General features: G+C 43.9%; 1 protein-coding gene across 7 annotated transcripts in view; it reads left to right on the forward strand.

The window, feature by feature from the left end:
• LOC115142790 (eukaryotic translation initiation factor 4B-like) overlaps nt 1-14,505 on the forward strand; it is a 45,518-nt gene that overhangs the window by 1,608 nt on the left and 29,405 nt on the right. For all 7 annotated transcript variants that reach the window (XM_029682525.2, XM_029682524.2, XM_029682529.2 and 4 more), the window contains exons 2-4: nt 7,077-7,229; nt 7,483-7,688; nt 11,894-12,010. In XM_029682525.2, the coding sequence (XP_029538385.2) occupies nt 7,077-7,229; nt 7,483-7,688; nt 11,894-12,010 (476 nt within the window). The remainder of the gene's footprint in view (nt 1-7,076; nt 7,230-7,482; nt 7,689-11,893; nt 12,011-14,505) is intronic.

Below are 14,505 nucleotides of genomic sequence, written 5' to 3' on the forward strand. Positions count from 1 at the left end.
TTTGACACCCCTGGGCTAGCGTATTTATGTGGCTAGCTGTTTATTTAGCAAGCTAAAAACGCGGAGCCTAATGTTAGCTATTTAGCTGCCGGGAGGATGTCATTTCATTGGAGGAGTGGGAGAACGACTAACCTTTTCCCCCTTCATATCGTTTTTCGCTGGCTACAGCTAGAGATGCGGATGTCATTTGGTTAGCTAGCAAGACATTTGAATCTAGCGAAGCGACTTATCCACAGTTAGCATATCTCTTAGTTGTCAAATATATTTGGCGTCGATCACATGGGCGGGCAGGCAAGTTCTCATTCGGTTGTCAAAACATGGGTTGGGACAAGTATGCATTTGTATTTATTATGGATCCCCATTAGCTGCTGCCAAGCTCTTCCTGGGTTCCGGCATTGGCAGGCAAGCTGCAGAAGGAAAAGCAGGCTACTGTTCCCCATGGTTTATCAGTGCAATTTTGATAGCCAACTAGCTGAAAAAGTTTGAGAGGGTTTATCTAATGTCCCCTCATTAGATTTTGGCTCATCTCGCTCAGGCTAGCATTAGTTGTTGATCTTGTTGATGTGCTATATGCAACTGAGGGAGAGAGGGCCTACCTTTTTCATGGTTGTTTACTCAATAGGACTGTGAAGTTCCCAAATGTAAGAGGACTCCTGTGGTGTTTACATATTTGCAGAAATCTATTCAGGTGTATTTTTTGGCAAATGTGTTCTAATGATCTAAAGTCACGATGTTGCTACTGCCTGTAAACACACAGTCCAGTTCAAAGTGAATTATGGCAGGCCCATATGACTTGTCTATAGGCCTACTGTAGCTCTGATTGGATATGGCGCACAGGTCTGCATAGTCTTCGGTCCTGGACAAGACAGATTTTTAAAAATGTGGTTTTTATTTATTGCAGTGTCAATTAATTGTCCAAACGCATGGCCGTTTTCCAACTCTATTGCTATAGAGTTTTCAGAAATGCCTTACTACACGCATTCCCAAACATTCTATAAATTTATGAAAATGACCATATCTAAGTGCTTACAAAAAAGGTGTCATAGTCTTCCTGGGCGTTCTATATAAAACAGATTTGATTGTTGATTTAGATTTAAATGTTGCTAAAATTCTGTCAGTTCCACTTTAAGTTTAAGCAGTTTTCCCCATCAGCTGTCTTTTTCTGACGAAAGGTGCCTTCATGCTTCACAGCCAAAACAGTTTGGACCAGTTTGACATTTTGTGATGTTTTGGTCTTCAAACAAAGGTTCTTCCAGTTGTTCAGGCACAACATGTTTTTCTCGAGACAAGCCGAAGTTGGCAGTAGAAGTCTTAACTTCTTGGCACACCCATTCCGTTAGCGGGATCATTTTGCAGACTGCCAAATTCAAATTAAATTACTAAACATATAAAATTTTCATGAAATCACAAGTGCAATATAGCAAAACACAGCGTAGCTTGTTGTTAATCCACATGGCGTGTCAGATTCCAAAAAAGCTTTTCGGCGAAAGCTATCCAAGCGTTTATGTTAGGACATCCCAGCAGACAAAACATTACAAACAGCTAGCAGCAAAGTAGATTGGTCACAAAAGAAATAAAATGAATTGCTTACCTTTGATCTTCGGATGTTTGCACTCACGAGACTCCGTTACACAATAAATGTTCCTTTTGTTCCATAAAGATTTATTTTTATCCAAAAACCTCCATTTGGTTGGTGCGTTATGTTCAGAAATCCACAGGCTCGAGCGGTCACGACGGGGCAGACAAAAATTCCAAATAGTACCCGTAAAGTTCGTAAAAACATGTCAAACGTTTTTTATAATCAATCCTCAGGTTGTTTTAACCATAAATAATCGATAATATTTCAACCGGACCGTTGATTTTTCAATAGGAGTGAGAGAAAATGTCTGCTCCAAGCTGCTCACGCATGCAAAACTCTGCTGGCACCCAGCCATCCAATTACGCAATGTGATCTTTCTCGCTCAATTTTCAGAATAAAAGCCTGAAACCATGTGTAAACACTGTTCACACCATGTGGAAGCCATAGGAAAAGGAATCTGGTTAATATCCCTTTAAATGGAGGGAAGGCATGCAATGGTTTCAGGAAAAACAGCACTTCCTGGTTGGATTTTCCTCAGGTTTTTGCTTGCGATATCAGTTCTGTTATACTCACAGACAATATTTTGACCGTTTTGGAAACTTTAGTGTTTTCTATCCTATTCTGACAATTATATGCATATTCTGGGCCTGAGAAATAGGCAGTTTCATTTGGGTACGTTTTTCATCCAAACGTCAAAATACTGCCCCCTACATTCAAGAGGTTAAGCCCCTTCTGTGATTGGTCAACTGTAGGGATTTGTCAATGAAGTGTCTCGTGTCATTCAACGAGAGACTACCTGCTTTCATGCACATTTTTTCACTGAGAAATACTGCCCCAAACATCTTAGTTATATGTAAAATTGTGCGACTAAGATATCCTCAGCAAAAACTTATGATTTGACAGATTTCTTGAGTTATCTTAGATTAATGATATTTCGAGGAATGTATACTGGCCACGGCATCTCAAAATGGACAAACAGTACTATTGGCACTTTTTTCTAGTTTTTCAAGAGAAAGGGAGTATGCAAGCACACTGGCTAGGCGCCAGCCAAACTGAAGCATGCTGATGCCATAAGCAAGTGGGTGTAATGACAATAGGTAGGTAGCTGGCCCAATATTGGACTAAAGGAGCCTAACGTAAGGTCCATGGACTATAAGGACTAACATGTTCTGTTTAAAGGTGAATTGGCACAGATACCTAGTTGGCAGAGGTAGTCGACTGTCTTCCTTCTGTTTTCCGTAAACATTCGCTGTAACATGGAGATATGGTTGTGTGGGATCACTAACCCTATAAATGTGTGTAGTAATTTAACATTTTTTTTGTATCGCTGATAGATCGCTACGTTCCTCATTTCCAAAACAGTTTGAACTTTCAGGATGAACGTTGGGTCTGTTAATAATACTGCCCCGTCCAAAAGATACTATCATCAATATGCGCTAAAACCAGTAAGGGACTACATATGGGTTAGTAACTAGCTAGTGAGCTTAATTTGTGTTGATAAATAGCTACGAACCATCTAGTTCTAAATTGATTTGTATAACTAGTTAGCTAGCTTTGGCATGATGGCTACTTTGGCAAGGGGGCTAGCTAGCTTACTACATTGATTGGTAAGAATGACTCACTGGCTATACACTGAGTCTGTATTCATGTCATAAGAAGGAATTCCCCTCGACCACGCTCACAAATTGGGGACATTTTTTTCCCCATTAACCCCCATTGTAATAGAGCAAACTTTGTTGTAGATTTTTATTTAACAATTATAAGACATGGGAAAAGCTGCTGTGGTGTAACCAGGTCAAAAATCCCGACCTACGGTTTGCAATGCTCCCACTTGGGAAATGGAGGCTGTGTGAAGAGCCCTGTTGCTTCAGGCTATTCAGTGTATGTAGAAGGGTGGGTAATTGTGGTGATCCGGTGTCCAAGTAGGCTACACATGGTTGTGTGTGTGGAAAACATTTAATCACAGGTAAGACGTTTGACTTGTTTAGTATAGTCTGTTTGTAAGTCGACTCACTACTTGTAGTTTTACAGTCTGTCTGTGTTGGTCAGCTTCATTTTCTGGTTGGTAGCTAGTTAGCACTCGCGTCGCTAACCTTAGCGCCATCATGATAAGGGGCATGAGGGAAGCCCTACAATATTATGTTTTTCTAATTAGTGAGAACACTTGGGAGTGTTGAAACGTAATGTTTTTATTTAAATGTCGTTTTTGTAATTGACTAAAACAAGCAGACAAGATAAGTGTATTTGAAAAAGGTCAAGTGTTTGCTGTGAGCCAATGGGGTAACCAAGTAGTTATCCGCACAGGTGGGCGGGGCCGCAACTTTCTATTTAATACTGACCGGGACTATCCTTAAGTTGGTTTCAGATAATTCATAATAATGATACAATACCTTGCACATAGGCCTGTAGGCTGTTTGCTAGCATTTAATAAAGCTACAGTAGCTAGTTGCCAGGATGGATAAAGCTCATAACTAACTAATACAATTCAAGTGTGCATTTATTGTATTTGTTGCTACTCATTGCACTGGTGCCATCATCCATTGTAAACAGTGTGTGACCCACTGACTAGATGCCAATTATAAATGGGCTGTGATGCTCTGTAGTGTGTGAAAAGAATTTCCTGACAGCTGGGATTTTCACAATTAAGCTGCCAGCCCTAATTTGTTTTTCTCAGTCTGCTTCAAACCAAAATAAACAGCCCAAACCTGCTCCATCAGAAGAGCTGGGTCCATTGACACCCATAGAACCAGTAGTCAACCATTTCTGGGCCACAAAAACACATTTTGATGAGTGTGTCTCACACACGCCTAATGTACCTTCAGAAAGTAGTCATACCCCTGGACTTATTCCACATTTTGTTGTTACACCCTGAATTAAAAATGTATTAAATATATTTTTTCCCTCACCCATCTACGTACAAAACCCCATAATAATAGTGGGAACATGTTTTGCAAATGTATTGAAAATGAAATACAGAAGTCTAATTTACAAAGTATTCCCACTGAGTCAATACATGTTAGAATTACCTTTGGCAGCGATTTACAGCTGTGAGTCTTTCTGCGTAAGTCTAAGAGCTTTGCACAACAAAATGGTACAAAATTTGCACATTTTATTATTTTCAAATTTCTTCAAGCGCTGTCAAGTTGGTTGTTGATCATAGCTGGACAGCTATGTTCAAGTCGTGCCATTGATTTTATTCAAAACTGTAACTAGGCCACTCAGAAACATCCAATGTCGTCTTGGCAAGCAACTCCAGTGTATATTTGGCATTGTGTTTTCGGTTATTGTCCCACCAGAAGTTGAATTCATCTCCCAGTGTCTGGGGTAAAGCAGACTGAACCAGGGGTTTGTCTAGGATTTTGCCTGTGCTTACCTTAATTCCGTTTCTTTTTTCATCCTGAAAAACTCCCCAGTCCTTAATGATTACAAGCTTACTCATAACATGCTGCAGCCACTACTATGCTTGAAAATATGGAGAGTGGGACATAGTAAGGTACTGCATCATTTTTTGCAGTATTACTTTTTTTTGTTGCAAACAGGATACATGTTTTGGAATATATTTTTTAGCTGTACAGGCTTCATTTTCACTCTGTCAATTAGGTTAGTATTGTGGAGTAACTACATTGTTGTTGATCCATCCTCAGTCTTCTCTTAGCACTGCAATTACACTCAGTAGCTGTTTTTAAAGTCACCATTGGACTCATGGTGAAATCCTTCAGAAGGATGCCTGTGTCTTTGTAGTGACTGGGTGTATTGTTACACTATCCAAAGTGTAATTAATAACTTCACCATGCTCAAATGGATATCCATGTGTGCTTTTTTTTTTACCCATCTTTGTGAAGCGTTGGAAAACCTTCCTGGTCTTTGTGGTTAAATCTGTTTGAAATTCACTGCTCGACTGAGGGACCTTACAATTAGCTGTATGTGTGGGGTACAGAAACAAGGTAGTCATTTCAATAATCATGTTTTTTTTATTTAAAAAAAAACTTATTATATGACTAATTAAGCAATGTTTTACTCCTGTACTTATTTAGACTGGCCATAGCAAAGGGGTTGAATACTTATTGACTCAAAACATTTCAGGTTTTCATTTTCAAGTTGTAAATAATTTCAAAAAACAATTCCACTTTGACATCATGGGATGTTGTGTGTGTGTGTGTGTGTGTGTGTGTACTAGGCCAGTGACAAAATCTCAATTTAATCCATTTCAAATTCAGGCTGTAACACAGCAACGTGGAAAAAGTCAAGGGGTCTGAATACTTTCTGAAGTGACATTTCCCTTGAAAAACAATCAAACTCAGTTTATGCAAACAGGAGAAACTGACATTTTGTGTTGCGCCCTTCTCTAATGCCTACTTGTAATTTGAGTTGTAAAAGCACTTGTCTGTGATGCCCAGTTTGTTTTGGAACTTTGCAACTTAGTTGCGGTTAATATTCAGCGATAGAGACCACTCCCTGTTTTAGAATGGGTGAGTCGTGCCAAGGCTCATCTGGCCCCACACACACACACACTATCAAGGCCCATTAGACACACACACACACACACACACACACACACTGTTTCCTTATCATGGTCAGTGCAATGTTGCTCCCTTATCTGAAATGCTGCTGGACCAGAGCGATCCACAACAGCGGTTCAAATTGAGCAATTGTTTGTGCGCCGCTGTCGGCAAGAAGGGCGGTTTGAGCCCTTTTCTCAACCAATTGGCTATTTTCCTTTTTTCAGAGAGTGTCAATGGCAGTATGTGAAAACGATGCACTTTAGTTTATCCAGCATTTCCATTAGCTCCATATGGATACTGTGTATGTGGTTTGTGAAACAAGGGGATGGGCTGTTAGTAGTTATTTTTTATATATTTTTTTATACCCCTTATTCTCCCCAAATTTGTGGTATCCAATTGGTAGTTATATTCTTGGCTCATCGCTGGAAGTCCCGTACGGACTCAGGAGAGGCGAAGGTGGAGAGCCATGCGTCCTCTGAAACACAACCCAACCAAGCTGTAATGCTTAACACAATGCCCACTTAAATTTTTCAACATTTTTAACTAGGCAAGTCAATTAAGAACAAATTCTTATTACAATAACGGCTTACTCCAACCAATTGTGCACCGCCTTATGGGACTCCCAATCATTACAATTATTCCCATGCCTGGTCCCAATACAACCCTTAAATCTGTCCCCTTACCCCTTCGGTTTTCAAATACGTGGATATACTCTGGATATGTTTAAGAAATACACCAGTTGGAGCCATATTGGTTACACCCATCCAGACCTGGCCTGATCCCAGATCTGTTTGCCCTCTTGCCAATGTTTGACATGACTGTTCAACAAGGAGTTCTCAAAAAGCAGAAACGGACTGACAACCACACTAATCCAGACCATTCAGACGAGAAAACGCAGAAGGCAGGCAGTGATTAGGGGTTGTTTTTGGAGAGTTCACCTGTGTTCATTTCACTTCAATGCAGTCCACTTATGTCTCAACTCTATCCCTTTCCAGCTAAGAAAAAGGGTAATAAGAAGGGGAAGACTCTGACCCTCACTGACTTCCTCGCAGAGGACAGTGGGAGTGGGGGCAACGCTCCACCACCGCAACCCAGCTACGCCAAGTCCACCAGCTGGGCTGATGAGACCGATGACCTGGAAGGAGATGGTGAGGGACAACTTGATTCTTGATGAAGATTCATATGGGGGCACATCCAAAGGAACAAACTTTCCAGGGTTTCAAAAGGCAATGTACAGGATGTCTCAGATCTGTGAAATGTTTTGTAAAGAGCTAACATGCTTCTCTGTCAAGTTCCATTGGGAGTCATGTCTTGTTGTTTCACACAATTATTCTGTAATATCTCACCTATCTGTTGAAATCCATTTGTCTCTGGAAAAAAATCCCTCATTCTCTCCCTCAGTGTCCACCTCCTGGCACACAGGGGAGGACAGTTACCGGGCCCCCGCAATAGACCGTAACATCCTGCCCACAGCGCCACGGTCGGCCCGTGAGCCCAATGTGGACCGCTCACGCCTCCCCCGCAGCCCCCCCTACACAGCCTTCCTGGGCAACCTGCCCTACGACGTCTCAGAGGAATCTATCAAGGACTTCTTCCGGGGCCTAGCGGTATGTACTCAGCTGTTATCAAATGGGGACAAAATATGTGTCATGCTCAGTATGCACAACATTTACATTTACATTTAAGTCATTTAGCAGACGCTCTTATCCAGAGCGACTTACAAATTGGTGCATTCACCTTATGACATCCAGTGGAGCAGCCACTTTACAATAGTGCATCTAAATCTTTTAAGGGAGGGGGTGAGAAGGATTACTTTATCCTATCCTAGGTATTCCTGAAAGAGGTGGGGTTTCAGGTGTCTCCGGAAGGTGGTGATTGACTCCGCTGTCCTGGCGTCGTGAGGGAGTTTGTTCCACCATTGGGGGGCCAGAGCAGCGAACAGTTTTGACTGGGCTGAGCGGGAACTGTACTTCCTCAGTGGTAGGGAGGCGAGCAGGCCAGAGGTGGATGAACGCAGTGCCCTTGTTTGGGTGTAGGGCCTGATCAGAGCCTGGAGGTACTGAGGTGCCGTTCCCCTCACAGCTCCATAGGCAAGCACCATGGTCTTGTAGCGGATGCGAGCTTCAACTGGAAGCCAGTGGAGAGAGCGGAGGAGCGGGTGACGTGAGAGAACTTGGGAAGGTTGAACACCAGACGGGCTGCAGCGTTCTGGATGAGTTGTAGGGGTTTAATGGCACAGGCAGGGAGCCCAGCCAACAGCGAGTTGCAGTAATCCAGACGGGAGATGACAAGTGCCTGGATTAGGACCTGCGCCGCTTCCTGTGTGAGGCAGGGTCGTACTCTGCGGATGTTGTAGAGCATGAACCTACAGGAACGGGCCACCGCCTTGATGTTAGTTGACAACGACAGGGTGTTGTCCAGGATCACGCCAAGGTTCTTAGCGCTCTGGGAGGAGGACACAGTGGAGTTGTCAACCGTGATGGCGAGATCATGGAACGGGCAGTCCTTCCCGGGAGGAAGAGCAGCTCCGTCTTGCCGAGGTTCAGCTTGAGGTGGTGATCCGTCATCCACACTGATATGTCTGCCAGACATGCAGAGATGCGATTCGCCACCTGGTCATCAGAAGGGGAAAGGAGAAGATTAATTGTGTGTCGTCTGCATAGCAATGATAGGAGAGACCATGTGAGGTTATGACAGAGCCAAGTGACTTGGTGTATAGCGAGAATAGGAGAGGGCCTAGAACAGAGCCCTGGGGGACACCAGTGGTGAGAGCACGTGGTGAGGAGACGGATTCTCGCCACGCCACCTGGTAGGAGCGACCTGTCAGGTAGGACGCAATCCAAGCGTGGGCCGCGCCGGAGATGCCCAACTCGGAGAGGGTGGAGAGGAGGATCTGATGGTTCACAGTATCGAAGGCAGCCGATAGGTCTAGAAGGATGAGAGCAGAGGAGAGAGAGTTAGCTTTAGCAGTGCGGAGCGCCTCCGTGATACAGAGAAGAGCAGTCTCAGTTGAATGACTAGTCTTGAAACCTGACTGATTTGGATCAAGAAGGTCATTCTGAGAGAGATAGCGGGAGAGCTGGCCAAGGACGGCACGTTCAAGGGTTTTGGAGAGAAAAGAAAGAAGGGATACTGGTCTGTAGTTGTTGACATCGGAGGGATCGAGTGTAGGTTTTTCAGAAGGGGTGCAACTCTCGCTCTCTTGAAGACAGAAGGGACGTAGCCAGCGGTCAGGGATGAGTTGATGAGCGAGGTGAGGTAAGGGAGAAGGTCTCCGGAAATGGTCTGGAGAAGAGAGGAGGGGATAGGGTCAAGCGGGCAGGTTGTTGGGCGGCCGGCCGTCACAAGACGCGAGATTTCATCTGGAGAGAGAGGGAGAAAGAGGTCAGAGCACAGGGTAGGGCAGTGTGAGCAGAACCAGCGGTGTCGTTTGACTTAGCAAACGAGGATCGGATGTCGTCGACCTTCTTTTCAAAATGGTTGACGAAGTCATCTGCAGAGGGGGAGGAGGATTCAGGAGGGAGGAGAAGGTGGCAAAGAGCTTCCTAGGGTTAGAGGCAGATGCTTGGAATTTAGAGTGGTAGAAAGTGGCTTTAGCAGCAGCGACAGAAGAGGAAAATGTAGAGAGGAGGGAGTGAAAGGATGCCAGGTCCGCAGGGAGGCGAGTTTTCCTCCATTTCCGCTCGGCTGCCCGGAGCCCTGTTCTGTGAGCTCGCAATGAGTCGTCGAGCCACGGAGCGGGAGGGAGGACCGAGCCGGCCTGGAGGATAGGGGACATAGAGAGTCAAAGGATGCAGAAAGGGAGGAGAGGAGGGTTGACGAGGCAGAATCAGGAGATAGGTTGGAGAAGGTTTGAGCAGAGGGAAGAGATGATAGGATGGAAGAGGAGAGAGTAGCGGGGAGAGAGAGCGAAGATTGGGACGGCGCGATACCATCCGAGTAGGGGCAGTGTGGGAAGTGTTGGATGAGAGCAAGAGGGAAAAGGATACAAGGTAGTGGTCGGAGACTTGGAGGGGAGTTGCAGTGAGGTTAGTGGAAGAACAGCATCTAGTAAAGATGAGGTCGAGCGTATTGCCTGCCTTGTGAGTAGAGGGGGAAGGTGAGAGGGTGAGGTCAAAAGAGGAGAGGAGTGGAAAGACGGAGGCAGAGAGGAATGAGTCAAAGGTAGACGTGGGGAGGTTAAAGTCGCCCAGAACTGTGAGAGGTGAGCCGTCCTCAGGAAAGGAGCTTATCAAGGCATCAAGCTCATTGATGAACTCTCCGAGGGAACCTGGAGGGCGATAAATGATAAGGATGTTAAGCTTGAAAGGGCTGGTAACTGTGACAGCATGGAATTCAAAGGAGGCGATAGACAGATGGGTAAGGGGAGAAAGTGGCGCAAAAATGTTGGTCATACCTAGGGCTGCACGATTTGGACAAAATATCTAATTGTGAATTTATTGGGCCTGATATTTTACTTGCGATAATGAATTGCGATTTTCAAAAACTTTGTAAAAACAACTGTCACGGTAGAGAACATCCCTTCTAAAATGAGAACATATGAATGCATACATGCTGTGCTAACTGAATATAGAACCAATTTAAATATTTTCCCAACATTGTTATAGGCTACATATGATAATAGATTGGATTATTACACCTACTGTACATATTAACAAACATAAATTGTAGTGTGATATAAGCTTAGCACTTAACATTAAGCTTATAAGTTCTTAAACTAAGTTAATTATTTATTCAGGCAGCCATAGGCTGCAGATTGAATAGGAAGCTTATGAATCTGTAATTGTGTAATTCGACTTAATCGTTATTATGACTGCACGGCCAGGCATGACTCCAACTCCATTAAGTTTGCCGATGACACAACGATGATACAGCCTATGGGGAGAAGGTCAGAGACCTGACTGCCGTGCAAGGATAACAACCTCTCCCTCAATGTGATCAAGATAAAGGAGATGATTGTTGACTACAGGAAAAAGAGGACCTAGCATTCCCCCGTTCTCATCGACGGGGCTGTAGGAGAGCAGGTTAAGAGCTTCATGTTCCTTGGCGTCCACATCACCAACAAACTAACATGGTCCAAGCACACCAGGACAGTCATGAAGTGTGCACGACAAAACCTATTCCCCGTCAGGAGACTGAAAAGATTTGGCATGGTCCTCAGATCTTCAAAAAGTTTGACAGCTGTGCCATCGAGGCTTGAATCACTTCCTGTTATGGCAACTGCTCGGCCTCCGACCGCAAGGCACTACAGAGGGTAGTGCGTACGGCCCAGTACGTCATTGGGGTCAGTGATGGCTTCCGGCCATCCTGGACCTCTGTACCAGGCGATGTCAGAGGAAGGCCCTTAAAATTCAGACTCCAGCCACCCTAGTCATAGACTGTTCTCTCTGCTACCACACGTCAAGCAGGTACTTAAGCCCCAAGTCTAGGCCCAAGAGGTTTCTAAACAGCTTCTACACCCAAGCCATACGACTCCTGGACATCTAATCAAATGTCTACCCTCACTATTTGTTTTGTCCCCCCCACCCCACTGCTGCTTCTCTGTTATCATCTGTGCATAGTCACTTTAATAACTCTACAAGGTACATATTACCTCGAACACCGTTGCCCCCGCACGTTGACTCTACCTGTACCATACCAATGATATACCCATTCATTTTATGTCACTGCAGTATTTCCCCTCTTCTGAGACTATGTCGTGGAGTTCCTCTCGCATTCACTCGTCTGTCTTATTTCTGACCTCAGACCAGTGCACTTCTCCATCAGCACTCTCTCACCTTCTCACTGGTCCACGTCTCCCCTCTGTTCTCAGATCAGTGCGGTGCGCTTGCCACGGGAGCCCAGTAACCCAGAGAGGCTGAAGGGCTTTGGCTACGCAGAGTTTGACGACGTGGACTCCCTCTTGAGGGCGCTGACTCTCAACGAGGAGGTAAGAACACACTGAGGAGAGAAAGGATTGAGGGTCTTAATTCGAGGTCCCTGATCTAGGAACAATGAGATCAATGATGAGCATGATGAACCAAATGTCTGTCTCTAATTAGGATTCATCACATATACAGTGGGGCAAAAAAGTATTTAGTCTGCCACCAATTGTGCAAGTTCTCCCACTTAAAAAGATGATAGGCCTGTAATTTTCATCATAGGTACACTTCAACTATGACAGAAAAATGAGAAAAAAAATCCTGAAAATCACATTGTAGGATTTTTAATGAATTTATTTGCAAAGTATGGTGAAAAATAAGTATTTGGTCAATAACAAAAGTACCCTTTGTTGGCAATGACAGAGGTCAAACATTTTCTGTAAGTCTTCGCAAGGTTTTCACACACACTTGCTGGTATTTTGGCCCATTCCTCCATGTAGATCTCCTCTAGAGCAGTGATGTTTTGGGGCTGTTGCTGGGCAACACGGACATTCAACTCCCTCCAAAGATTTTCTATGGGGTTGGGATCTGGAGACTGGCTAGGCCACTCCAGGACCTTGAAATGCTTCTTACGAAGCCACTCCTTCGTTGCCCGGGCAGTGTGTTTGGGATCATTGTCATGCTGAAAGACCCAGCCACGTTTCATCTTCAATTCTCTTGCTGATGGAAGGAGGTTTTCACTCAAAATCTCACGATACATGGCCCCATTCATTCTTTCCTTTACACGGATCAGTCCTCCTGGTCCCTTCGCAGAAAAACAGCCCCAAAGCATGATGTTTCCACCCCAATGCTTCACAGTAGGTATGGTGTACTTTGGATGCAACTCAGCATTCTCCTAATCTTCTTCTGGATCATCCAAATGCTCTCTAGCAAACTTCAGACGGGCCTGGACATGTACTGGCTTAAGCAGGGGGACACGTCTGGCACTGCAGGATTTGAGTCCCTGGCGACGTAGTGTGTTACTGATGGTAGGCTTTGTTACTTTGGTCCTAGCTCTCTGCAGGTCATTCACTAGGTCCCCCCGTGTGGTTCTGGGATTTTTGCTCACCGTTCTTGTGATAATTTTGACCCCACGGGGTGAGAACTTGCGTGGAGCCCCAGATCGAGGGAGATTATCAGTGGTTTTGTATGTATTCCATTTCCTAATTGGTCCCACAGTTGATTTCTTCAAACCAAGCTGCTTACCTATTGCAGATTCAGTCTTCCCAGCGTGATGCAGATCTACAATTTTGTTTCTGGTGTCCTTTGACAGCTCTTTGGTCTTGGCCATAGTGGAGTTTGGAGTGTGACTGTTTGAGGTTGTGGACAGGTGTCTTTTATACTGAAAACAACTTCAAACAGGTGCTATTAATACAGGTAACAAGTGGGGGACAGAGGAGCCTCTTAAAGAAGAAGTTACAGGTCTGTGAGAGCCAGAAATCTTGCTTATTTGTAGGTGACCAAATACTTATTTTCCACCATATTTTGCAAATAAATAAATTAAAGTTTTTACAATGTGATATTTCTGGATTCTTTTCTTCTCATTTTGTCTGTAACAGTTTAAGTGTACCTATGATGAAAATTACAGGCCTCATCTTTTTAAGTGGGAGAACTTGCACAATTGGTGGCTGACTAAATACTTTTTTGCCCCACTGTACATTTGATTATATCAATCACAACATCCATTCAGTTTTGGTAATAGTTTGGGTTAGTTGACAATGTCACAAATCATACACACACTTCAATGGGTCAGAAGTCTGGGTTGTGATTCTGGATAGCCACATAGCTACCAACAATGACAAACTGCCATGTGGGGAATTGTAAGTGACTCGTTTAATCTTGTTCTTGATACCATGTCTTGTTATGGCAGATTTCATGTCAATACTAACCAACAACTGTGATGTATTTGAGACAAAAGTGCTCATTGTTCAAATGTATTTGTTTTCAGTTAGAGACAAACATATAGTTTACATGTTGTCAACAATCTAAGCCAGCTCGTCTGTTTTGCCCCATAGTTGCGCATGCTCAGGTTTTGTTGCTTAACAACCAAACTTGAAGGGATATACAGTTGAAGTCGAAAGTTTACATACACTTAGGTTGGCGTCATTAACTTGTTTTTCAACCACTCAAAAAATGTCTTGTTAAAACTTGTTAGGGCCGTGGTCCCGTGGTAGGAACATCAATCAGCGGAAATGTTCAAGAGCGCCACCTATAGTGGTTGATAAAACTCAAACTTTCATTAAAATGGACATACAATGTACTGAATTAAAGCTACACTCGTTGTGAATCTATCCGCCAAGTCAGATTTGTAAAATGCTTTTCGGCAAAAGCATGAGAAGCTATTATCTGATAGCATGTATCCCCCAGAATACAGCAACGTCACCTAACGACAGATTTTGCGATAGCCGGGGGCTACTCAAAACGCAGAAATAAAATATAAAACATTCATTACCTTTGACGAGCTTCTTTCTTGGCACTCCTAGATGTCCCATAAACATAATTTTGGGTCTTTTTCCGATTAAGT

Source organism: Oncorhynchus nerka, linkage group LG15 (assembly GCF_034236695.1).
Source record: "Oncorhynchus nerka isolate Pitt River linkage group LG15, Oner_Uvic_2.0, whole genome shotgun sequence".
Classification (NCBI taxonomy): domain Eukaryota; kingdom Metazoa; phylum Chordata; class Actinopteri; order Salmoniformes; family Salmonidae; genus Oncorhynchus; species Oncorhynchus nerka.